This window comes from Onychomys torridus, chromosome 22 (genome assembly GCF_903995425.1).
Source record: "Onychomys torridus chromosome 22, mOncTor1.1, whole genome shotgun sequence".
NCBI classification, from domain to species: Eukaryota; Metazoa; Chordata; class Mammalia; order Rodentia; family Cricetidae; genus Onychomys; species Onychomys torridus.
In genome coordinates, this window is record NC_050464.1 from 30072350 (window position 1) to 30098609 (window position 26260).

Here is a 26260-nt window from a genome sequence, read left to right on the forward strand (position 1 = left end):
TGAGCTTGACGTCTCAACTCCCATTCCCTCTTGGCTGCTGGCAGGGACTTGCGGACAGCCACTGGTGAACATCCAAGTCTGAGAGTTCACTGACCCTCGCTCACCCGGAAGGCCGCCAGGTCAGCGACTCCTTGAAATACGCTTTTCCTTCTCCGTTGTTAGCCAAATGGGAGAGACTAAAGGAGCTTAAGTCTGTAAAGTAAACCGTCAAAAAGGGGAAGAGTGTTGGGCCAGAACAGGATGTGTTTCATCACACGCATCTAAACAACCTTCTGCGGAGACTCAGAACTTCCCTGGGCCGAACAGAGTGATGCATTTTAGGGCGAGCCTGCAGCAGTGGTCAGCGGGGAGGCGGCTGCGGAACGGGCTTCCCCCACAAATGGGCGTTGCCCCGAGATCCAGGGAGGGCACCGCCAGACAGCCTCCTGGTTTCCCGCCGCCTTGGGGGAACTTCCCCACGCTCAGAAACAAAGCGGCGTGCAGCAGCTGGCAGGAACCGAGACCCACTCGCAAACTTGCGGCCTGTGCGCCCCTGCGCGGGCCGGGCCTCGCTTTCCTGCCGCCGATCGCCTCCTTCCCGCCTCCCCCCACCCCCCCCAAACCTCGCCTCCGCCCCGGTGCTACTTAAGTCTCCGCGGGACCCGGCGCGCGGCCGAGGCTGCGGCGGGCACGCGCGCTCCACGCCGGGTGCTCGGCCAATCAGCGCGGAGCCCGAGGCGCAGCCGCCGCCACCGCCGCCGCCGCCGCCGCGCGCGAGCCGAAGCCCGGGCGGCTCCTCCCGCGGAGAGCCGAACCGGACCGAGCCGAGCCGAGCCAAGCCGAGCCGAGCCGGGGGCGCAGAGCGCGGGAGGTGGCGGCGCGGAGCCCAGGTGAGCTGGCCCGAAGCGGGCCCGGGCTGTGTGGGGGGACACGCAGCCGCCCCGTGGGTCTCCGGGTCCCGGGGCGCGCGCAGCGCCGGCAGACACAGCCCAGAGGCGGGCCCCGAGGGGACCCCACGTGCGCCGCCCCGCGCCCCGCCACGTGGAGGGCTGCGCCCCCTTCCCCCGGGCCTCCGGAGCGGGGCGGTGCTTGGGCCCGGGCGATGCTAGGGGCCGGCCTGGAGTTCCGCACGGAGATCGGCCGGCAGGGGCGGTCCCGGGTCCCCGCGACGGCCTAGGCCACCGCTGGCGCTTGACAGGTGCGGAACCTGAGCGCGCCGGAGCGTCCCACCCCCGCAGCCTGCAGGGCACGGGGCGACCCCGGCCCTAGGGGTTTGGATACAGGTGCCAGGACCCCGAGTCTGCCCTCTGACCACCCCGACCTCACAGGCCGGCTTGATCCTTTTGACCTAAATTTACCTCTGGGCTGCAGCGCGCGGTGCATGAAGAGTGCACGCTCCGGCCCTCCCCTGGCTCAGCCCTGGGGCTGGTGCCCCTGTGTCACCCGGGTTTTGCCAAGGTTCTCCCCACCCCCTGGCTGCCCAGTTTAGGGGAACAGGGTGTTTTCACAGCTCTGCCAGCCTCCTCCCGGGCTGCTCTCACTTGGAGATGAAGAGGTGGCACTTTGCAGAGGGATGGAGCTGGGGGTGGAGAACGTCTGAGGTGCCTTGGGCAAAGAAGCAGCCTTCTGATCTGGGGGTGGGTCATGCCGCGCATTCATTACCCTAGATGCAACTTCCCACCTTCCCCAGCCTGCGCTTTGATTTCTCCCAGTCCCGGAGTAGAAACTTCAGGTGCCCTGGGGCATTAACGATGTCTTTTTACTCCTTCCAACTCTGCCCCCACAGGACTGAGGAGGATTGCTCTGTGTCCCCACAGCTCCTTTGTTCTTTGGAAGTGGCAGGGGCTACACTGTTCCCAAGCACTTTCAGAATAGGTGCTGCGTAAGCAGTTCAGTTTGCCACATCTTCCTTCTGGACATTCAGCTGCTCGTAACCAGTTCATCAAAGCGATCATTTGATGAGCCCCCCTGCCTTGGATAATCGTAGTGACTTTTTTCATCCATGCCGGGGATAGAACCCAGTGGCAGGAGAATGCTAAGCAAACCCTCTACCACTGAACCACACTCCCACCCCCTAATGAACATTTATTGAGCTCTTGCTATGTGGCAGATACTGTTTTGTTGCCTGCCTTATCTCATTTAAGGCTTAACCCCGAATCCTGCTACTTGGGGAGTTTTGTCACTATGGTCGAGAATAGGAGGTTGAGGTTCCTAACACTCCTTCAGTATTGAAAGACTCAGAGAGGTTGTTTAACTCATCTGGGATCACACAGACAAGCAAGGCTTCCCTCACCTTCTTGGGGGAGCCCAGGCCTGTTTACTAAGCTACATATGAGGACATAGACCTGAGGAGGTCCTGCAGCCCTGTCAGAACCCAGGCCTGTCTTTCCCCCCAGTTGTTAGTGGGCAAATAAGAATGCCGTAGTCTGCCGGGCGGTGGTGGAGCACGCCTTTAATCCCGGCCAGGTGGATCTCTGTGAGTTCGAGGCCAGCCTGGTCTCCAGAGTGAGTGAGTTCCAGGAAAGGCGCAAAACTACACAGAGAAACCCTGTCTCGAAGAACCAAAAAAAAAAAAAAAAAAAAGAATGCCGTAGTTCTCAGGGGGGCAGTCCTACCCTCCTGGCGGGCATCTGAAATGTGTGGGAGTGACTTTTGGTTTGTCAAAATGAGGTTGTTTATTCGGCAGGAGCTCAGGAGTGCCAATTGTCCTGTAAGAATGTCTCTACCCTAAATGCCAGTAGGGAGACGCTGAGAAAAATGTCATGAGCCTGGAGTTCTGGGGAAATGGAGAGATAGCCGCCAGGGGTATTCTGGAGAAATCTGTTCTGATGGGAGTGTACTCCGGAGGCTTCCTGAAGGGGGCATCGTTTGTGCCAAGCCTTTGAAGCAGGGCTGAGGAGGGGAGGGGTAGGTAGAGAGAATAGGAACCCAACCCAACAGAGGGAGTTTGTGCACTGGATGTAGACAGTGCCTAGGGCTGCTGTCTGGCAAGGGACAGCTGGGTGGGGCAGGTCAAACCTCTGCACCAGGTCTTTCCGCTCGGAATCCAGTGTGGCCAGTCACCCTTGCCTTACCGTGAACCCATCCTACGGAAGAGCCCAGACTGGCAGCTGCTCAGCCCTTGGGACCCCTTTTCCTTGACATGCCTCCTTCTGGTGGCTCCAGGGTCTTGTGGATCTCATTTCTTCCCACTGTCCTGGGGATGTGGACACGGGCTACATGACATTTCTCCTTTGAGTCAGAGCCTTGGATTAGTAGGCCAGAGAGCCCAAGGTGGCTCAGCTCTCCGATCACACCTGTACTTCTTCCTTGGAAGGTGAGGGATTTCTCTTTGAAAATTGAAAAAAAAAAAAAATCCTTAGATGGGATGTGGCGAGGTTGGTGCTTGCCTGTACACATGAAACCTTTGGATTGGTCCCTGGCGGTCTATAAACTGGGTGTGGTGGTGCATGCCTATAATCCCAGCACTTGTGAGGTGGAATGGAAGCTAGATCAGAAGTTCAAGGTTGTGCTCATCTGCATAGCAAGTTGGAGGTCAGCCTGGGCTACGCGAGACCCTGTCTCAAGATAAATTAAGTGAATAAATAATAGAGTTCAGATTGTTTGTTGATAGACATTGGTAAGGGTTTTGGCTTTTGCCTTGCAAGCAAGCTCTCTACAAGTTACATCCCCAACCCTTAAAAAAACCAAGGTGGAGTCCTCATGCAGCGTTGAGGACACTGGCGGTGGGTGGTGTGCATCTCTCTCCTCCACCTAGTTTCAGAGCATTTGCATTGCCTCAAAAGGAAGTCGTGTGCCTGATAAACAGTCACTCACTGCCTGATCCCAGTATTCCTCCAGGCCTGGGGCGCCACACATCTGCCGTCTCTAGGACTAGTGTGCTGTCTGTGGCTGTGTCCTGTGAGTGACATCTTACGGAACAGGTGGTCTTTTGTGTACAGCTTCTAGGCTTCATTCCTTTTTTATGGCTGAATAATATTCCATGGTCTGAGTGGACTCCATTTGGTTCATTGACCTAACGATGGACGTTTGTGTTGTCTCTTGTATAAGGCTTCTCTGTCTTTCCCTGCTCTGGGAGACGGGGTCTCATTAGGTAGCCCAGTCTGGTCTTCATCTCTTGGTCTTCCTGTCTCTGTCTCCTGCATGTGTACACCACCAGGCCTAGCTGATTTTCCTTTTATAGAACATTTTTAAGCAGAGAGAAATGCCTAAGTTTTGTTTCGTTTCGTTCATTTGGACTGAAGGCAGGAAGGAGGCCCTGGGCATGACAGGAACTGGTCAGGGTGCTGCCTGGCTCTGCAACCTTCATCCCCCGTTTGGGGGCTCTGGGAACAGAAGTTGTGCTCTGGGGAGCTGAGGGGCGCTGGGCCTTGCTGCCTATGGGAGCCTCTGAGCCGCCGGGGAGTCCTGTGGAACAGATGAGCTGTATTCCAGCATACGTCTCTCTCCCTTTTGGAAAGGGAGGGAAGGAAAAAGAGAAGATTCTATTGTGCCCCCACACCCACCCCATGCTGAAAGCTGTACAGGGACTATTTTTGTGTGCCTCTTTTTATCCCGGTGGCTGTAAATAGTCGAGAGATGGCGGTGACAGAGATAAAAATGCTAATGCCAACCTGGAAAGGAAAGATGGATGACCCCACAGGAAGTGGGGGTGAGGAGGGGAGGCCAGGATCTTGCCCTCTGCCCTGAGAGGCCGCAGGAGGTGGAGCTGAGGGAAGGCCAAAGTGCTTCTTTCTGTTAGGAAACACTTAAAGGGAGGGAGTGGTTAGATAAGGGGGAACGGCGGGAGGGATCATCCCGTCCCTGGTTGGATTGTTTTTGTTTGTTTGTTTGGTTGGTTTGGTTTTTTGAGCACGGTTTCTCTGCATAGCCCTGGCCGTCCAGGAGCTCACTCTGTAGTGCTGGATTTATCTGCCTCCCTGCCCAGCTCTGTTGTGCTTTTAAATGTACACTGGGACAAGGCAGTGGTGGCACTCCGGAGGCAGAGGCAGGTGGATCTCTGTCAGTTGGAGGCCAGCCTGGTCTACAGAGTGAGTTCTGGGACAGCTAGGACTGTTTCACAGAGAAACATTGTCTTGAAAAACCAAAAAAAAAAAGACATTGGAAATATTGCATTCAAAGCATCTGGCAAAGAGAGATTGCCTTTAGGTTCATCTCAGACCTCGATACCCATTCTGGGGCCTGGTGTGAGGGACAGGTGGCCCTATACACCTGGTTTCCAGCCTTGTCCCTGCTTGGAGGGGGGGGGGGGGCATGTATGCTGGAGGCTGGAGAGGGACGGAGGTGGATTAAACCGTCTGTAGACAAGCAGGGATGACGGAGGGAGAGAGATGTGGGTGGGTGAAACAGGCAGGGATGCCTGTGGTGCCAAGCTGGGGCTCCTACCCCTGACTGGTCAGGCTGTGCATCCATGGAGTGGATCTCTTCCTTCCCCTTACAGATTAAAATTCCATTTGTAGAGCCAGGCGGATCTCTGTGAGTTCGAGGCCAGCCTGGTCTACAGAGCGAGATCCAGGACAGGCACCAAAACCACACAGAGAAGCCCTGTCTCGGGAAAACAAACAAACAAAAAATTTCCATTTGTTTCTGCCTCTTCCTTCGCTTCAGTGGCAGACGGGGAGGGAGTAGGTCAGAAAAGTTCAAGGAAGGAATAAGGCTTCTCACCTCACATTCCGTTTCCCCCGAAACACTCACTGTAGTACTCACTCACGTGTTTGTCCTTTTCTGTATCTTCAAGGCCTTCAAAGCTTGACCACAGATAGGAGTGTCTTGTTCTCTCAATGATATGTGACCCATCAGATCCCTATAAGTGGCCAGCAGGGACTCAGAAACTCAGGTCATTCAGGGGCTTGGTCCCTGGGCTGCAGGGATCTGGACCTCTGGCTCTAGTTTGTGCCCAGCCATCAGCCTGCTGGCCTGCTGGCCTGTCTTGTCTCACCCACCCTGGCTTTTAGCGTCTCTAACTGTAGCTGTCTTCCCCCTCCTCACGCCACCCCCGGCCACTGAAGCAGTGGGCAGTGAGTAAACTCCTACAATATGTCAGTGTGGATGTGAAATTATATTCACCTTTTTTTTTTTTTTTTTTAAATTTAGTAAAAAATGATGCCTTGGACTTCAGCTAACGGGGAAAGTGGAAAGAGTTTAGTTATCGTGGTGAGATTAGAAATTCTGATCTGAAGCCTTAGTGGTGGTGGCGCACGCCTGTAATCCCAGCACCCAGGAGGCAGAGGCAGGTGGATCTCCGTGAGGCCAGCCCTGTCTACAGAGTGAGTTCCAGGACAGCCAAGGCTACACAGAGAAAGCATGTCTCGAAAAACAAACAAACAAACAAAATAAATGAAGTTCAACTTTGAGGCTGATCATGGTGTTGCACATTTTTAATCCCAGCACTGGGGAGGGAGGCAGAGGCAGGTGGATCTCTAACTCAGCCTGGTCTAAAGAGTGAGTTCCAGGACAGCCAGGGCTATGTGAAGAGACCCTGTCTCAAAAGACCAAAAGAAAAGAAAAAAGAGAAAAATTAAAATTTGTAACTTGTTTTTAGTACTAGTTAAAACGTGCCAAGGAGTTTTTTGTTTTTTTGTTTTTCCTTTCTTTTCTTTTTTTTTGAGGGGGCGGGTGGTGGTAGTGGTGTTTCAGTGTTTCAAGACAAGGTTTCTCTGTGTGGCCCTGGCTGTCTTGGAACTCTCTGTAGACTGAAGATTAACTTGCCTCTGCCTCCCGTGCTGGGCTTAAAGGTGTGTGCCACCACTGCCTGGCTTTTATTTTCTTAATTTATGTGTATGTTTGCGTGAATAAATGCTATCTGTATGCCAGTGCCCACAGAGGCTAGAAGAAAACATCAAATGCCCTGGAGCTACCTGGCATGGGTGCTGGGATCAGAACTCAGGGCCTCCGTAAGAGCAGCAAGTGCTCTTAACTGCCGAGACATCTGTCTCTCTAGTCCGCAGTCAGGGAGTCTGGCTGCATGGCTGCGGAAGAAGCCATTTGCTTCGATTTTTGTGTAGTGTGCGTTCCCACCTGTACCCTTTCTAAAATTCCAAGTTAGCCGGCTCCTCAAGTCTTCTCCATCACTGAGGGTTTTTTTTCTCTCTCTAAGATAAACAAACAAAACATTGTAGGTGGTGTTTTCTGCCTAGCCATCATCCTGAAGGCTGCCTGGGTTATTAGGGACCAGGCAGCTGCGGAGCAGTCTGGTCTGCCTTGGGGTGTGAGGAGCTGAACTTAGCGGAGGAGCCTTCCTGTCAGTCTGTTCTTTGGGAAGTGATGTCTCTATTGGCTCAGGTCCTCGAAAACACTGGGGGACGTGGGCTTCGGGCGCGGGTGGATCTGGGTGCCAAATCAGTTTTCCATCCTCCATCGTTCTTCTCTCTTGATGGACTTCATTCTATGGCAGGGTTCTCCCCACACCCTCGTGATGGATATTCTCACAGCACTAAATTCAACAGAAAGACCCCTGCCCCCCTTTTAACACTTAACAAACAAAATCGCAGAGTAAGACCCGTAGACTGCTTTGGATCACGTATGTTCTCTTGAATCCATCACCTGGCCAGAGTAGTTGATGGCTAGTTGGGCAGTTTTGAGTCATGGATGAGGCCCAGAAAGTGGTGATGGGGTCGGCTCCATGGGGGTGTCTCACGTGAAAGGATGTGTTCCCAGAATAAAGGAATGTGGACTCTAGGCCAGCTAAAGACAGCATCTGACCTTCTGACTGGCCTTGGGGTGTTTGGAATATGCAACCTCCGGCTTACATTTGTTGAATGCCAGCTGTCTTCTAGAAAGTTCTAGGCCCGAGAATTCAGTGGTGAATTCAAAGCCTCACTCTCCAGTTAGTCAAGCTGTGTTGCTCTGCCGAGTCTGGGTGTTTGTTCTTGGTACAGTTGGAGGCCTCTGCCTTTGGTCTACCCTCGTACGGGTTCCCAGGAAGGCAGCGACTTGGCCTATGCATGCCTCTTTGAGAAGCTTTTGACCCGGCCTGTATTTTACTCAGGACACAGTTTGTGACCTCTGCAAGGCTATGCCCGTAACTTTTAGGTTTTGTTTTGTTGGAAAATGCAGACCAGGATTGTTGGCTATAGCACCACGGTGAGTTACTTGCTCTGCATGTACAGGGGCCCTGAGTTCCACCTCAGGCACCTCAGCAAAACAAAACAAAACTGGCCCATTTTAGCTCTGCTTGAAAGTACTGTGTGATTCTAGGTAAATCAGCAATTTTTTAAAAATATACATCTGTTGCCTGGTGGTGGTGGCACACACCTTTAATCCCAGCACTCGGGAGGCAGAACCAGGTGGATCTTTGTGAGTTCGAGGCCAGCCTGGTCTACAGAGTGAGAGCCAGGACAGGCACCAAAACTACACAGAGAAACCCTGTCTCCCAAACAAAACAAAAGGAAACCAAATGTTTCAGCAGGCTGTCGGTCCTTTGCAACAGCAACCACACAATAGTTCCCCTGTAGTCACCTGGAGTTTTTCTTTGACCTTTGGTTCTGTGTTTGAGACATGCCCTCACTGTGTAACCCTGGCTGGCTTCAAACTTGCTGTGTAGGGTGGTGGTGGTGGTGGCGTCAGTGCACACTTTTAATCCCAGTGCTGGTAGGTGGATCTCTGAGTTCAAGGCCAGCCTGGTCTACAAAGTGATTTCCAGGACAGCCAGATGAAACCCTGTCTTGTAAAAACTGCTCCCCTCCAAAAAAAATAATAATAATAATAATAAAAAAATTTACTATGTAACTGAGAATGAACCTTGAGACCTTGAACAGCTTCTAATGCTCCTGCCTCTACCTCCAGAGTGTCACAACGTGCACCACTATACCAGAGTATAGTGAGAATGTCTCTAATGCTCCTGCCTCTACCTCCAGAGTGTCACAGCGCGCACCACTATACCACCTGGTTTTGCCGTGCTGGGGACTGAACCCAGGGCCTCTTGCATGCCTGGTCTGCATTTAAGCCTCAGCCCTAATTGCTTGTTAAAAGAACAAATGAATGAATTTCCTTTAAGGGCCTTGGGCCTCAGTTTCCCCAGGCGAGAGAAGATGTGGCTGTTTAGGTCCTTTCCTGATTGCAGGGATGACGTCATTCCTGATTTTGGTAGGATCTGTGGAGCTTACTTGGTCCTTTGTTTATATCCCGGAGTGCCAGGGAAGAGAGGCTCTAAGGACCCTGAGGGACTCGGAGGAAGATGGGTCCCTGATTTTGAGGCTGACCCGCTGAGTTGCCGTACAGCCCCATAGTGGTTCAGCTCAGCTCAGCATTTGGCAGGCAGTAGTTGCTGGTTGGAAACGGCCCCCAGGAAATGGAAATGGCCAGGCATTTCCTGTAGGCCTGTGCCACTTGGCTTTCTGGCACAGGAAGGAACATTCCTCTCATCCTGGCCGGGCTCTAGCTCCATCTGCTCCAGGAAGGGTCTGATGCCTCCACTGGGTGCCCTGGAGGGAGGAGGGCCTTCTGGGCGGGGCAGTGCTTGTGACCCATGGGGAACTGCAGGGCTAGGCCAGGCCAGGCCAGCCCAGGACTGCTGGCGCTGTAGGAAGGTCCTCTTCCATCCTGTGTTCGGATCCTGCCCCTCCTTGCAGAGGGCCTGTCCTTCGGGAATTACACAACCGAGCCCAGTTACTCCACGCCTGCTGCCTGCTGGGCTTAGAGCAATATCAGCACCGTCTTTTATGCTAAATCTACTGTCTTTATGTTCAGTTTTTCTGCTAGAGACATGTTGGTAGCCTCATTAGATTCTCCTAGGGTCTCTGGCCCCTAAACAATTCAGAATACTGGTCGGGACAGGGCAGGGTACTTCTACACAGCCCTCCTGGCCTTCGTTTGTCTCTTCCCTAGACCTGGACCTGCCTGTCTTCACAGGCGGCCCTAGCCTGTGTCTGGGTGTTTCTGTTCTCCTCCTTCCTTCTTCAGACCTTGAAGGCCAAGCCTGTGTCAGAGGCGGAGGTGGAGGCGAGGGAGGCCCAGGCCAGACACCGGCTGGCCAAGGAGACTTGATTAAAAGCAGCTTTGTTGGGGGTGGACGGCTTGGTGTCCTTGGCCCGGAGTAGAGATCGATAAGCAATTGTTTTTCTGTTGGCAAGAAAAAGAAAAAAGCTCCATTGATTCTCAAAGGCCCTGCCAAGTCTGGTTTTCTTTTCAGGAACACTTGTAGCCCCAACAGAGGTGGTTCTGAGTAGAAGGTCAGGCCGCCTGTCTGTCCTCAGGGTGGCTAGGGCAGGGTGGCCGAATCCACACAAGAGCAGGTGGGCTCACTGGGACAGTAGTCGCTCCAGAGCGGTCTGGAACGCAGCCCCACTGTTTGTAGGCGCTGTGTTGAAGGAATAGCTTTTTACCACTTCGGTCGTGTGTTCTGACTGCAGGGCTCATCTGCTCCCCATGACCATCTGGACAGTGTCCATCTTACAGGTGAGGAGACTGAGGCCGGGAGAGGCTAAGGCAAGCTAGGAAAAGGGTAGACCCAGGCTGTGGACTTCCAGCCAGGAAGATGAGCATCACAAAAGGATACATAGAGTAACAGCAGCCAGACTGCAGAGTGTGGGACTGGGGAGACTGGTCCATTGACAGGGACGCCAGGGCAGGCCCACAGCTTCTGATGGCTTCTGTGGTGTACCAAGCAGTGCGGACCCTGTCTCTGCCCTCTAGCACTGGGGTTGCAGGTGCCGTGAGGTGACACCCAGCTTTTAATGCGTGTGCTGGGATGCTGCAAGCAATCCTACCCACTGAACCATCCTCTCAGCTCCTTGTTGTGGGTTCTTTCTTTTCTTTTCTTTTTGGTTTTTCCAGACAGGGTTTCTCTGTGTAGCTTTGCGCCTTTCCTGGAACTCACTCTGTAGACCAGGCTGGCCTCAAACTCACAGAGATCCGCCTGCCTCTGCCTCCCGAGTGCTGGGATTAAAGGCGTGTGCCACCACCACTCGGTATTCTTTTTTTCTTAAAAATAAATTCCATACTATATATATATTTTGGAGCTGAGGATCAAACCCAGGGCCTTGCGCTTGCTAGGCAAGCGCTCTACCACTGAGCTAAATCCCCAACCCCCATACAATATAATTGTATCATTTTTTCCCTCCCTCAATTCCTCCCTACCCACTTTCATGCTCTTTTTCTCTCTTAAAACAAATATACAGCCGGGAGGTGGTAGTGTGTACCTTTAGTTCCAGCACTTGGGAGGCAGAGGCAGATGGATCTCTGAGTTTTGAGGCCAGCCTGGTCTACAGAGTGAATTCCAGGACAGCCAGGGCTACACAGGAAAATGTCTTGAAAAAGATTACTTAATTAATAAAAAACAAGAAAAACCTACCACTTTTTTTTTTTTTTTTTTTAAAGATCATGAGTGGGCACATGTCAGTCAGGCCTGGGAATGCCGAGGCTTTTCTGATTGGAGGATTCCCAGCCACCTTGCCTGACATAGTAGATTCTGAATGGATGATTTCTAGAGGGCGAGGCAACGTTATCGTGCCTCAGCGGGGTCCTTTAGGGAGCCCCGAGTGCACGCCACTTTTACACCTTCCTCTCAAAGTTCTCTTCTACCTGGGTGGCCCAGGAGGCCATTTTCTCCCCTCACATCTCAGCCAGCACCCACTGTTTGCACAGCACCCGGAGAGAGCCTCCTTGATTAGCACACAGCTAACTGCCGGCCCATTTGTGGATGCCCTTACTTAGCTCCAGCAGTGCCTGTGACATTTGTCCACCAGAATTTGTCAAACACACACGAGCCAGAGGTTAATATTCTGTCCCCGCGCCGCTGAGAATTGACAACCTGAAGCTGTGTGTCAGTCTCTTTTCTCTCAAATTGATAGGAAAGTTCATGTGACATAAAATTGACTTTTGGGGGGCAGGAGGCACAGTGCTGGGGGTAGAGGTCTTCTCAAATCCTGTCAAGCTGCAAGCTGTACCCCAGCCCTCTAATTAACCCTCCCCTTTTTTTTTTTCTTTTTAAATTTGAGACAAAGTCTCACTATGTAGACCAGAATGGCCTGGAACTCCAGAGCTCCTCCTGCCTCTGTCTCTGGAAAGCTGGGAATCAAGGTATGCGCTACCATGCCCGGCAGATGAACCCTCTTGAGATCAATAGTTCATTGCATTTCCTACATGCATGGGGTTGTGAAATCACCACTTCTGTCTAGTTCTGAGACGTCTTCACCAAGATGAAAACCTGCACTGCCTGGCCCCCAGAGTGCTCTGTCGGCTCCTCCGTGGATTTGCCTAGTATGGAAATTTCATTTCCACGGAATTATGCAATACATAAGGGCCTCTTGGGACTGGCCTTGCCCTTGGCATGATGTGTTCAGCTTTGATGGGTGTTGGTTAGTGCTCCTGGCCCTTTTATGGCTTCGGAGTTTTCCATTTTATGGACCACATTTTGCTTATCTGTCTGCTGACTTACTTCCCTCAGCTACAGTGACTAGTGCTGTTTGGGTGTGCTCGTAGGGATGGACCAGGTAGAAAGTCTCTTAACTTTTTGAGGACACACCCACAGGCAGGCAGCCATCTTGATTTCTTAGGTGGTCCTGGGGATTTGAACTCAGGTTCTCATGCTTGTAGGACAGTCACACTTACCACTAAGCCATCTCCTCAGCCTGTTTGCTTTGAGACAAAGTCTCAGTCTATCGCCTGAGCTGGCCTGGAGCCCCCACCCACTTACAATACAGTGGTCTGGTAGCACATCCATGATGCTGCTTGTGACATCTTACTAGTCCGTGGGAGACATCTGCCTCAGGCATGGAACAGTGCAGCATGGCAGATACAGGTAGAAGGGTTTCATTTAGCCTATCTAGCATGTAAAAAATAGTCCAGATAATTACTAATTAAAAAAACTGGCCGGGCAGTGGTGACGCACGCCTGTAATCCCAGCACACGGGAGGCAGAGGCAGGTGGATCTCTGTGAGTTCGAGGCCAGCCTGGTCTACGGAGCGAGCTCCAAGAAATGTGCAAAGCTACACAGAGAAACCCTGTCTTGAAAAACCAAAACAGACAAACAAACAAACAAACAAAAACTGTGTGTGGGTTGGGGATTTAGCTCAGTGGTAGAGCGCTTGCCTAGCAAGTGCAAGGCCCTGGGTTCAGTCCTCAGCTCTGAAAAAAAGCAAAACAACTCTGTGTGTGTGTGTGTGTGTGTGTGTGTGTGTGTGTGTGTGTGTGTGTGTTAGTCTTGTGCCTGTGGCAGCCAGAGGCATCAAATCCCTTGGAACTGGAGTTAGAGGCATGGGTGCCAGGGAATCAAACCCGGGTTCTCTGCAGGAGCAGTAGTTGCTCTTAACTACTGAGCCATCTCCTCAGCACCAGATAATTTTTTTTTTGAGCTGAGGATTGAACCCAGGACCTTGCGCTTGCTAGGCAAGTGCTCTACCACTGAGCTAAATCCCTACCCCCCAGATAATTTTATTAGTTAAAGAGAAGTCAACAGGAGCTTTAGAGATACCACAGTCAGTGATCTGAGCTTGAGCCCAGCACTCAGGGCAGCACATGCTCACAAGCCCAGAGCAGGGGAGACGCGGAGATAGGCTCGTATTCAGGGTTTGCTCACCAGCCAGCCTGGCCTAATTGGAGACCCCAGGTTCTACTGAGAAACCCTGTTTCCAAAAACAAGGTTGGAGGGCTGGAGAGCTGGCTCATTGGTTAAAAGGACCTGGGTTCAATTCCCAGCACTCACATGGCACCTCACAACCATCTATAATTCCAGTTTATGTGGTTTCAGTGCCCTCTTTTGTCTCTTGGGCACCCATCAGACATGTGGTGCACATACAAATGTACGCAAAACAGCCGTACACATAACATAATTTAAAGCCAGGCGGTGGTGGCTCATGCCTTTAATCCCAGCACTGGAGAGGCAGAGGCAGGTGGATCTCTGTGAGGTTGAGGCCAGCCTGCTCTACAGAGCGAGTTCCAGGACAGCCAGGACTACACAGAGAGACCCAGACCCTGTCTCAAAAAACCAATAATAATAATCACAGTTGTTATCATTATTATTTTAAAAATTAAAAATCACCACCTCTACTACCAACAAAAAAAACCAAGGTGGAGAGGTTTTTCTTTGCTTATTTGGTTTCTTTTCTTTTCAAGACAGGGTTTCTCTGAGCTCTGGGATTAAAGGTGTGTGCCACACCGCTGGCAAGGTAGAAAGGTTCTTTGACAACTGAGGTTGACCTCTGACCTCTGAACATATATGTATACACACATCAAAAAATCAAGAGACCTCACTTAATTATTCTTTCTCTCCTGAGACAGGGTCTCTCCTGGGACTTGCTGTGTAGACCAGTCTGGTTCCACACTCAGAGATCTGCCTGCCTCTGCCTCTGGGATTAAAGGTGTGAGCCATCACGCCTGGCTCCCCCCCCCCCATGATGACAGTCTCATGTATTTCAAGCTGACCTCAAATTTCATTGTGTAGTTAAGTACATGACGTTGAATTTCTGATCTCCTGCCTCCAGTTCCGAGTGCTGGGATTACAGGCAGTACCACCATGCTATTGTACGTGGTGTTGGGGTTCAAACCCAGGGGTTTGTGTATGCAAGGCCAGCTCACCGCCACTGACTGAGCTACTGTTCAGCCCCTGTAGATTCTTGCTTGATGGAAAGAAAAGAGGGGTTGGGGAGCCAGGCAGTGGTAGACCCAGACCCCTGCTGAACGGTACTGCAGCCAGCGGCCAATCCCAGTAGGGCCCATCGGGAATCTCTTGGGGTTCCTTACACTTGTTTCCTCTAGGAATTGAATTTGGGTTCCTTGTCATGGTGTGTGATAAGGAATGCAAAGAGTACATTGCTTTTGTTTGTTTGTTTAAATTGATACATTATGTATACAATGTTTTCTGCCCGCATGCATCTCTGAAGGCCAGAAGAGGGCGCCAGATCTCATTACAGATGGTTGGGAGCCACCATGTGGTTGCTGGGAACTGAGCTCAGGACCTCTGGAAGAGCAGCCAGTGCTCTTAACCTCTGAGCCATCTCTCCAGCCCCCCACCCTTTTTAATCTTAAAAAAAAAAGTTGTGTTTTTTTTTAAATGTGTATGAATGCTTTTGCATATATGTGTTTGTGCATCTTGTGTGTGCCTGATGTCCTTGGAGATCAGAAGAGGGTATCAGTTCCCCATGGAATTGGAGTTACCGATGTTTGTAAGCCACCATATGGGTGTAGTATTGGGAATCAAACCCAGGTCTTCTCGAAGAGTAGCAAGTGTTCTTAATCATGGAACATTCTTTCCCACCTTCAAAGAATACATTTTTTTTTCATGGACTGGGAGATCATATCACATCCTATTTTGCAATAGTTTTTTGTTTGTTTGTTTGTTTTTTCAAATACAGCTCTTGTATAGTCCAGGCAGATCTTTTTTTTTTTTTTAAAGATTTATTTATTTATTATGTATACAGAAGAGGGCGCCAGATCTCATGACAGATGGTTGTGAGCCACCATGTGGGTGCTGGGAATTGAACTTAGGACCTCTGGAAGAGCAGTCAGTACTCTTAACCTCTGAGCCATCTCTCCAGCCCATAAAGGCTTGTCTTTTTTTTTTTTTCCCCCAGAGCTGAGGATCGAACCCAGGGCCTTGCGCTTGCTAGGCAAATGTTCTACCACTGAGCTAACTCCCCAGCCCCTCCAGGCAGATCTTGAACTCCTCCTTCCTGCCTTCTGAGGGCTGGGATTATAGGAATGTACCACCACAACTGGCTGCACATTTATTTATTTTTTATTTTGAGACAGAGTCTTGCTCTGTAGCTCAGGCTAGCCTGGAGCATACTATGTCACCCAGGCTGGTCTTTAATTCCTGGTGGTATCCCTACCTCAGCTTCCCAAGTGTTACACCGCCGTGCTGGGCTGCAAGTTTCAAGGAGACGGAAAGCAGACACTAGCCCGGTCCAGAGGAGCGGCTCGCTTTCCTATCCCTGCCTGGCTGACCCTTTCTTTTTTCCTACAGCAGCTGTGCTGCCCATGGAAGTGCTGCAGCCTGGCGGATGAAGTTGGTGCACACACCATGTCATCATGCGTCTCTAGCCAGCCCACCAGCGACCGGGCGGCCCCCCAGGATGAACTGGGCAGCGGGGGTCTCAGCCGGGAAAGCCAGAAGCCCTGCGAGGCCCTGGGGGGACTCTCATCCTTAAGCATCCACTTGGGCATGGAATCTTTCATTGTGGTCACTGAGTGTGAGCCAGGCCAGGGTGTGGACCTCAGCCTGGCCCGAGACCAGCCTCTGCAGGCTGATGACCAGGAACTGCCCCTGGATGCCTCGGAATCGGAGGCACGGCCCCTACTTGCTGGTCGCAAGATGTCCCTGCAGGAGCGGTCCCAGGGTGGGCCAGCCTCTGGCAGCAGCTTGGACATGAATGGACGCTGCGTCTGCCCATCTCTGTCCTGCTCACCAGCCGGCTCCCCACAGTCCTCCCCCCGGATGCCCCGGCGGCCCACAGTGGAGTCACACCACGTCTCCATCACAGGTTTGCAGGTTCGTGAGCTGTGGTGGGGGTCGCTGGGGATGGGGGGGATGAGCTGAAGGACAGTGGAGGCGTGAAGTCTCAAAAGAAACGAAACACACGATCCCTTCACATTTCAACTGCACAAACATTCATTTTTCTCTTTGGCCACCCCTGGGTAAACTTCCCGCAGTGCAGACCGAGGGAGGGTGTCTCCTGTAGGCCCAGGAACCACCTTTCTCCACTGCTCCTTTCCCAGCAGCTGCTGAACTTCATGCCTTTTTGTTTGTTTGTTTGTTTTTTTTTGGTTTTTTGGTTTTTTCGAGACAAGGTTTCTCTCTGTAGCTTTGGAGCCTGTCCTGGACTCGCTCTGTAGGCCAGGCTGGCCTCGAACTCACAGAGATCCACCTGCCTCTGCCTCCCGAGTGCTGGGGTTGCAGGTGTGTGCCACCACTGCCCGGCTTGTTTCGTGTCTTTGAGATAGGATCTCACTATGTAGCCCAGGCTGGCTTTGAATGCTGACATTGTACAGGTGTATGCTGCCACGCCTGGCATTCAGAACCGCCTTTTTTTTTTTTTTTTCCATAATGTTTTAGGTTAGTTTGCAAGTTCTAGGATTTTATGTAAGTAGGTTCACTGCCGGAGCTCTCTATTTCAGCTCAGTTTTCTTCTCCGGCATAATGATTTTGAGATTAATCCATGCCATCGGGTACACTCTTGGCCCCGGTAGCTACAGATCCAGCCAACCTTGAAAATATTCAGAAGAAGAAAAAAAATGCAACTGTATGAGTCTGTGCAGGTTATCTCTTCTTGTCATTGAATGATAATTTAAATAGTTACTGCCTCCGAGGCCTAGAGTTATGACTCACAAAACACTGACATTGTATTAAATGTGTAAGTAACTTGGAAATGGTTCAGAGTGTGTGTTTGGGAGCAAGAGAGATGGCTGAATGGAAGAGGATGGCTGCCCCTACAGAGGACCCGAGTTCTATTCCCAGCACCCCCATGGAGGCTCACAGTCACCTTTACCTCCAACTCCAGAGGGCCTGATGCCCTTTCCTGACCTGTGGGGACACACAAACACAAACATAGTAAAACAGAGGAGTTAAGATGTGAGCGAAGAGGGCTGGGTGTGGTGGGGTACACCTGTAATCCCAGAACTCAGGAGGCAGAGACAGGAGGATCATTGCAAGTTCAAGGCCAGCTTCATCTAGATAGTGAGCTCCAGGCCAGAAGGGCTGTCTCAACTTCCTAGTGCCAAAATGTAAGTGAGGGAGACTGTATAAAGGTTAGCCTGTGCTAACCCAGTGCTGTGCCGTTTTCTTTTTCTTTTTTGGAGCTGAGGATCGAACCCAGGGCCTTGCGCTTGCTAGGCAAGCACTCTACCACTGAGCTAAAGCCCCAGTCCCTGTGCCGTTTTTTTTGAAGGCACTTTGAGTTCTTACGTGCCTGGTATCTTCAGGGCTGTGCAGCCAGCCCTACAGATGCTGAGGGACATGTATATTAGTGGTTGATTTATTTTACTTATTTGTAGCAGGAATCTTAAAAGCCAGGTATTGGGGTGAATGCTGGAAGATCAGAGAAGCAGAACAAGCCACAGCTTCCTCACCTCACCAGTTCTTCAGCTGATCCGGTTTCCTCAGACTGGGAGACTCTTGAGTCCTCATCTGAATGGATCTCAGCTGAACTGTGCTGCTCAACAGCCTAAAAGCTTAACCAGGCCAAAAGCTTCTAGTTTTTGGTCTTCGTGCCTTACTTATTTATTTAAATTTTTTTTGAGACGAGATCTCATTGTATCCCGGCTGGCCTCGACCTCACCTGCCTCTGACTCCTGCTGGCTGGATTAAAGGCTCACCCAGCATGCCTTGCTTCGGTCGGCTCCTCCTGACACAGCATCATTTCCATTTCTCTTGGGTAATCCTAGAAGCATGGTGGGTCCTGTGGAAGGTATACGCTAAGAAACGGGCTGGGGATTTAGCTCAGTGGTAGAGCGCTTGCCTAGGAAGCGCAAGGCCCTGGGCTCGATCCTCAGCTAAAAAAAAAAAAAAAAAAAAAAAAAAAACTGGGCGGTGGTGGCGCACACCTTTAATCCCAGCACTCGGGAGGCAGAGCCAGGCGGATCTCTCTGAGTTCGAGGCCAGTCTGGTCTACAGAGTGAGATCCAAGAAAGGCGCAAAGCTACAGAGAAACCCTGTCTCGAAAAACAAAACAAAAAACAAAAAGAAAGAAAGAAAGGAAACAGCTGGTAGGCTGTGGCTCACTTGGTAGAGTGCTCAATTAGCGTGTGCAAAGCCCGGAGTTCAACCTCTAGCTCCTCAAGGTGATGAACTTCTGTAATCCCTGGAGAAGACGGCAGGAGGACCAGCAGTTCAAGGTCAGCCCAGCCAAGTATCAGTCAGGTTTTTCTTTTTAAATTTATGTTCATTAGTGTTTTTGCGTACATGTATGTCTGTGTAAGGGTGTTGGATCCCCTGGAGTAGTGAGCCACCATGTGGTTGCTGGGAATTGAACCGGGGTCCTCTGGAAGAGCAGCCAGTGCTCTTAACCACTGAGCCATCTCTCCAGCCCAGTGTCAGATTTTTCTAACAGAATGTCTTTTATTTAATCTTTGACAGTTTCATACATGTCAACGTTGTATCTTAATCCTCTCCACCCATCTGTCCCTTCCCACTCCTTCCATACGCTCTCAACACATCCCCCATCCCCTTCATGTGTCGTGTCGTGTGTGTCCCGTGTCCCCGTTCCCCCCCGCCCCCCCCCCCCCCCCCCCACCCCGTAACCCATTAAGTCCCGTTAGTGATGCCTTTTGGAATATTGACTGACCTTGTTGGATGGCTCTTGTGCTCCGGGCTTTGCAATGCTAAGCGAACACTCATAGCTGCAGAGAGTTCATGAATACGTGAATTTACATCCTGAAGACAGCACTTGGCAGTGGCCGCCCTACCCTCCGGCTGTTCCGTTGTTTTCTGTCCCCTTCCGAGACATTCTCAGAGCCTTGGTGGGGAGGGACGATGTGGATGTCCCATTTAGGGCTGAGCTCTCACTCAGCAGCCACTTAGTCTCGGCGCTGGACCAGTTGTGAGTCTCTGCGGTCACTGCTGCCCACTGCAGGGAGAAGCGGCTAGGGCCAAGGCCGAGAACAGCACTAATGCACGGGTGTTAACACAAGTATCAGGCAGCAGTTTGAGAACATGTCAGCAGAACGGTTGTAGTAGGTTCCCTCGTAGGGCTGACGACCTCCACAGCAGTGAGCTTTTGGCCAGCTTTACAATATGAAGTTTGAATTCCCTCCCGTGGAGTGGGCTTCAAATCCAGTCAGAAAGCGTCTGTTTCCTTCATAAGTTTTTGTTTGTTTGTTTGTTTTTGTTTTTGTTTTTTCAAGACAGGGTTTCTCTGTGTAGCTTTGGAGCCTGTCCTGGAACTCACTCTGTAGACCAGATCTCACTCTGTACCCCAGGCTGGCCTCGAACTCACAGAGGTCCGCCTGGCTCTGCCTCCCGAGTGCTGGGACTAAAGGCGTGCGCCACTGCCTCCCGGCTCTTCATAAGTTTTGTACTGCTCTTGTGCCAATGGGCACGTCTTGCCTGACAGGTCAGTATTATCGCATGCAGGGTTTGCTGTTGGATGACACCCTTGAATACTTTTCTCCCCCAGAGAGGCTTGCATGGAACCTTCAGGTACTGCAAAAGCTAACCAGTAGGGAGGAAGTTCTAGCTTGATTCTCTGTTTTTAACCAAGGTGTGTTGTATCTTCAACGATACTTATGGTGGGCAGTGGTAATAGCCCATGTTGTCTTAGGGGCCTCTGAAGCCTCTCTGACCTGTAATTTGTAGGGAGGTAGCACTGAGCGTTCCATTCAATAATAAATAACCCATGACTTCCGGGGTAAGTGTTGCCCACCATGCAAGGCTACTTGTGTTCAAACTTTTTTTTGAGGCAGGGTCTGTGTATCTGTGTAGCGCTGCCTGTCCTGGAACTCACTCTGTAGACCAGGCTGGCCTTGAACTCACAGAGATCCGCCTGCCTCTGCCTCCCGAGCGCTGGGATTAAAGGCATACGCCATCACATTCTGGATCTAAATATCAGCTTTGAGGCCAGCCTGGAACATAGCAGATGCTGCCCGCTCGCCCACTTTCCGTTCTGGCAGCCATGTGGGAAGTTGTGTGTGCTCTGCTTCTCCCTAGCACCTGTCTCTATTAGCTGGCCTGGCCTGGCTTTCACATGCATTTCCTCAGTGAGTGACTCTTCATGCTTCTTGGCCATCTATCCATCTTTAAGGAAACTTCTGTTCAGATCTTTTGCTCAATTTTTAATCATAATTTTTTTAAAAAGATTTATTTATTATGTATACAGTGTTCTGTCTGCATGTATGCCTGCAGACCAGAAGAGGGTGCCAGATCTCATTACAGATGGTTGTGAGTCACCATGTGGGTGCTGGGAATTGAACTCAGGACCTCTGGAAGAACAGCCAGTGCTCTTAACCTCTGAGCCATCTCTCCAGTCCTAATAATAATCTTTTATGTTTTGAAATTATATGATGTCCCCCTTCCCTTTCCTCTCTCTAACCCCTCTCATGTACCCCCCAACCTGCTTTCTCTCCAATTCATGGCTCTTTTTCTTTAGTTGTTTTATATATATATATTTCTAAATACATAAATACAACCTGTTCAGTCTGTATAATATGTAATTTCTGAATCTCCCCTCTCTCCCACCCTCCCTCCTTTCCTCCTCCTCTCTCTCTCTCCCCCTCCCTCTCTCTCCCTCTGACACAGGACCTTAGCTCTGTAGCCGAGTGTGCAATTTAGTGGTAAAGTGTTTGTCTAGCATGCACGAGGGCCTGGATTTGATCCCAAGTGTGTGCCCCTATGATAATAAAAATTATATATATATATATTACTCTTTGTATGTTGGTGTTCATGTGTACAGTGGTGCATGTGTGTGGGAATGCATGTGGAGACCAGAGGTCAGCCTCCTGTAAAGTTACAGGTGAGGGCTGTCTTGTTCTTTTTTTTTTTTTTTTTTTTTTTTTTGGCTTTTCGAGACAGGGTTTCTCTGTAGCTTTTGGAGCCTGTCCTGGATCTCTCTCTGTAGACCAGGCTGTCCTCGAACTCACAAAGATCTGCCTGGCTCTGCCTCCCGAGTGCTGGGATTACAGGCGTGCACCACCACCGCCCGGCTGTCTTGTTCTTATACAGCAGTCTCTCACAGGGACCTAGGGTTTGTTGGTTTGGCTGGCTGGCCAGTGAGCCCCAGGGATCCTCCTGTCTCCACCTCCCGATGGCTGGGATCGCAGATGTGTATCACTACACCTGCCTTGTTTATGTCGGTTCTTGGGATCCAGTTCAGGTCCTCCGGCTTGTCTGGCAAGTACTGTACCACCTGAGCCATCTCCCTGTTCCAATACGAACGATGTTTTGGGCAGGAGAGTGGGGGTGTTTCTTGATTGTGTAGTCATTACTGTTTTGGTTTTTGAAACAGGGCCTCAGGTAGCTCAGGTTACTTTCAGGCTTGCCAAGTAGCCAACGCTGGCCTTGAAGTCTGGGTTCTCCTGCCTCTGCCTCCTGACTGCTGGACTCTCTGTGGACTCGAGTCCCGGTTACATTTGTTCATTTATTTGTGACACGGGCACCTTCAGCTCCTGAGAGAGTCACCTCACCTGTGCCCCGTATTGTTTTCCAGGACTGTGTGCAGCTCAATCAGTATACGCTGAAGGATGAAATTGGAAAGGTAAATGGCCCACGAGTTGGGTTGCCTTTGTACCTTGACCAGGGGTGTCCCTGACACTCCAGAGGGAACCAGGAGAGCTGGGTGAGAAGAGGAGAGGGACCTTTGGAAGCAAGGCTGGTGGGGTGAAAGGGTTTACCGTTCATGGTCGTGTGTGTGTTCGAGCATGTGCATGTGTGTGTGTGTGAATGTGTGTGCATGTGTGTGTGTGTGTGTGAATGTGTGTGCATGTGTGTGTGCGTGCTCAAGGTTGACATCAGCATATCTTTCCCCAGCACCTCTCCACCTTATTCTTTGAGACACGGTCTCTCACTGAATCTGATGCTCATAGATTCTGCAAGACTAGCTGGCCATCAGGTCCCAGGTATTCTTCTGTGGTTACCCACCCCTACCCCACCCAGCACTGGGATGATCGGTGTGTGATACCACACCTCGTTTTTTATGTCAGTGCTAGGGATTTGAGGTCACGATTGTGTGGCCAGCATTTTACCTAGTGAGCCATCTTACCAGCCTTATTTTAAAAAATACCTTTTTCGAGACATGGTCTCACTATGTAGTCCTGGCTAGACTAGGACTTACTATGTAGACCAGGCTGGCCTCAGACTCACAGAGATCCACCTGCCTCCACCTCCCAAGAGCTGGGACTGAAAGTGCTCACCACCACGCCTAACCTCATGTTTTCACTTATTTTAAATTTAATGTCAAAATTAGATGCGTTTCTGCAAAAGTTCAGAACACTTCCAGAGAAATCCAAAATTGCCATGGTGATAGTGCCCATCCGGTCCATGGTTCTCCCTCCCTCCTCATCGAGAGACCTTACCATCTGTTTTTCGTTTCTTTTTGTTAGTATTGTTGCAGGGGCTAACATCTGAAGTGCTAACAGAGGCTGTGTTAGTAATATCACTGGCCAAGGTCGACTGTAAGGCCTCAGAGAGCAATAAAGACCAGGGCTAACGGCTAGGCTATGGCATGAGGCTCTGTGAGTGAAGCAGGCTAGAGATGAGAGAGGGGTGGCGTGTGGTAAACCGGTTTTGTATGGAAATAAGGTCTGTGTTTGGCCAGACTTTCCAGGTTTTTCTTCCTTTTTTTTTTTTTTTTTTTTTTTCCTAGAGACAGGGTTTCTCTGTGTAGCCTTGGCTGTCCTGGAACTCGCTCTGTAGATCAGGTTGGCCTCGAACTCACAGAGATCCGCCTGCCTCTGCCTCCCGAGTGCTGGGATGAAAGGTGTGTGTTTCCACCGTCCAGCTATTTTTTTTTTTTCTTTTGCTTTCTTTTGTTTTTCCCCCCCAGGATTTTCAAATTTGGGTTTTTATATTATTTCCTTCCATTTAAATGTTAGTAGCTGATTTAGACTGCAGAAATGGAAAGTCCAACAGAACGCAGTCTCAGGGTCCACTGGCCCAGTGAGCTACAGTCTGTAGCCTGTCAGAGCCTCATCGCACAGAGCGCTGCTCTGGCTACTGTGTCACAGGCCTCTCCTTTCTCCAGGGCTCCTATGGTGTGGTCAAGCTGGCATACAATGAGAACGACAATACTTACTACGTGAGTATCCCCATCCGAAAGACAGCTCCTAGCACGGTTAGGCTACGCGTTCGCCCATTCTACCTTCAGGGCCTTTAGAAGGGAGCGGTGCCCCCATTTTACAGATGGAGAAATGGGGCAGGGAAGGGATTGGCTGAGCTCTGAGCTGCCCTTTCTGCCTCTTCCATAGCCCCAAGAACAAGGCAGTAGATGGACATAGTGATCTTGGAGCTGAGGCTTTGGGGTCAGTCCAGTGTAGGTTCAAACCCTGGTTCTAACATGCATTAACAACATGACTTTGGGCAAGCAGCCATCGTACCCCTTCTCAGCCCATCACTCTGGCTCAGTTGTCTGACTCAGTGGCAGGAGTCATGAGTTTAGGGGTTCCCAGCTGGGTCTGCTCACCAGGAACCTCCAGGGTTGGCCCTGGCACAACTCCAGGAGTCTTTGTCTCCGCATAGGCCAGGACCAGCTTGCTGCGCTGGTCACTAGGCTCTCACTGCCTTGTCCCAAGGCATCTGGGAGCTCAGTGGGAGGCTTGAGGAGGAGAGAGCCTCGTTGTCTCCCTCCCTGCTCCCTTTAACCGGACTTGGGGGGGTCTGTCCTTCTGCAGGCGATGAAAGTGCTGTCCAAAAAGAAGCTAATCCGGCAGGCTGGCTTTCCACGTGAGTGTTGTGGGCTATGTCCTAAGGTGTGGGGACTGAGATGAGATTGGACAGAGTCGGGTGAATGTGATGTCCAGCAGACACACTCGGGGAAGACACTACATCCCACACAGTGCTTCCCCCCCCCCCCCCCCCCCCAGTGCTGAACTTCCTGCTCTGGGTCCTAATTCCTTTTTATTTAAGGGGTTAAAAGGTGCATTTGAGGCCTAGAGAGATGGCTCATCAGTAAAGGCACTTGCCTTCAAGCCTGATGATCTGAGTTTAAATCCCCAGGGATCACAGGGTAGGAGAAAAGCGACACCCGCAAGGCGTCTGACCTCCACGTTCATTCTGTGGCATATACATGCCTAAATAAATAAATAAGCTGAGCATGGACATGAACAAAATAAATAAATAAAAAGCTTACCATATGTCTTAGTTTCTTTTCCTGATGTTCTGATAGAAGACTAATAAAACCAGCTTTAGGATGAAATCCTTCACTTTGGTTCATACTTGGGATGTTTGCGAGATGGGAGCTTGAGGCAGTTGGTTACATTGTATCTACAGTCAGGAAGCAGAGAAGAATGAAGGGTAGTGTTTAGCCCCTTTTCTCCACTAACTTAGCACATGATCCCAGCCAGGGACTGGTGCCACCCACCGTGGATATGCCTTCCCTCCTCAGTTAATGTAATCAAGGTAATCCTCCAGAGGCCATCTCTCAGGTGATTCTAGATTCTTTCTAGTTAATCATCACACTTTCGGACCCAGCAACTTCTCCACAGAGAAGGAAAAAGAGACAAAAGCTTGGGTGTACACATGGCTAGCAGCACTATTCACAGTATCCGTTGAGTGGAAATATCCCTAGTGGCCCTGACCGATGAGTAACTAACATGTATATGCATCTGGTAGATTAGTATTCAGCCACCATAGGGCACTAATTTTTTTTTCCCCTAGAGCTGAGGACTGAACCCAGGGCCTTGTGCTTGCTAGGCAAGCACTCTACCACTGAGCTAAATCCCCAACCCTGGTTGAAAGCATATTAAGAGACCAGACACAAAAAGTCACTTACAATATATTGCCGTTTATATAAAATACTGGGATGCAAATCCATGAGGATAAAAGTAGGTCAGCAGGAGGAGGAATCAGATTTCTGGAAAGAGCAACAAAAATGTTCTGCAGTTATCCAGTGGTGATGGTACTAAAAACTACTAAAGGGGCTGGAGAGATGGCTCAGAGGTTAAGAGCACTGACTGCCCTTCCAAAGGTCCTGAGTTCAATTCCCAGCACCCACATGGTGGCTTACAACCACCTGTAATGAGATCTGGTGCCCTCTTCTGTTTACATAATAAATAAATAAATCTTTAAAAGAAAAAAAAAAAACTACTAAAATAATCAGCATTCATGGAGCACGTTGCCTGTAAACCTAGCACTCAGGAATTGGAGGGAGGAGGATCAGGAATACAAGGCCGGCCACAGCTGCATGGGACCCTGTTTCATAAAAGCACACCCATGAAAAAGAATAATTTAAAAAGAAAGAAAGAAAGAAAGAAAAGAAAACAGTTGAACAGTGTTGGTGTACACCCTTTAATCCCAGCACTTGGGAGGCAGAGGCAGGTGTATCTCTATGAGTTTGAGGCCAGCCTGGGCTACAGAATTAGTTCCAGGACAACCAGGGTAGTACAGAGAAATCTTGTCTCAAAAAACTAACCAAACAAACAGAACCTCACACATTTAAAATGTTGAATTTTTTAAACAAATGTTGGGCCTGACATGGTAGTGCACTTCTTGAAGCCCAGCACTTGGCAGGCAGTAGGTAGGACTGATAGCCTGGTCTACATAATAAACTTCAGGAGAGCAAGACTTGTCTCGGAAATAAATAGATAAAATAATACTGGGAGTTGGGGAGATAGCTCAGTGGGTAAAGAGCTTGCCCTGTAAGAGTTAAGATGGAGTTGGGATTCCCAGAACTCACATAAAAGCCAGGCTGCAGGTGGGTGT

The 26260-nt window shown here is 50.5% G+C and overlaps 1 protein-coding gene across 4 annotated transcripts in view; it reads left to right on the forward strand.

The window, feature by feature from the left end:
* Positions 1–618: 618 nt before the first annotated feature.
* Camkk2 (calcium/calmodulin dependent protein kinase kinase 2) overlaps positions 619–26260 on the forward strand; it is a 55251-nt gene continuing 29609 nt past the window's right edge. For 2 of the 4 annotated variants that reach the window (XM_036171706.1, XM_036171705.1), the window contains exons 1-5: positions 619–869; positions 15881–16405; positions 22053–22100; positions 23586–23639; positions 24232–24283. In XM_036171706.1, coding sequence (XP_036027599.1) covers positions 15938–16405; positions 22053–22100; positions 23586–23639; positions 24232–24283 — 622 coding nt within the window. In that variant the 5' untranslated portion in view covers positions 619–869; positions 15881–15937. The remainder of the gene's footprint in view (positions 870–15880; positions 16406–22052; positions 22101–23585; positions 23640–24231; positions 24284–26260) is intronic. The other 2 variants (XM_036171703.1, XM_036171704.1) reach the window with 2 other exon arrangements.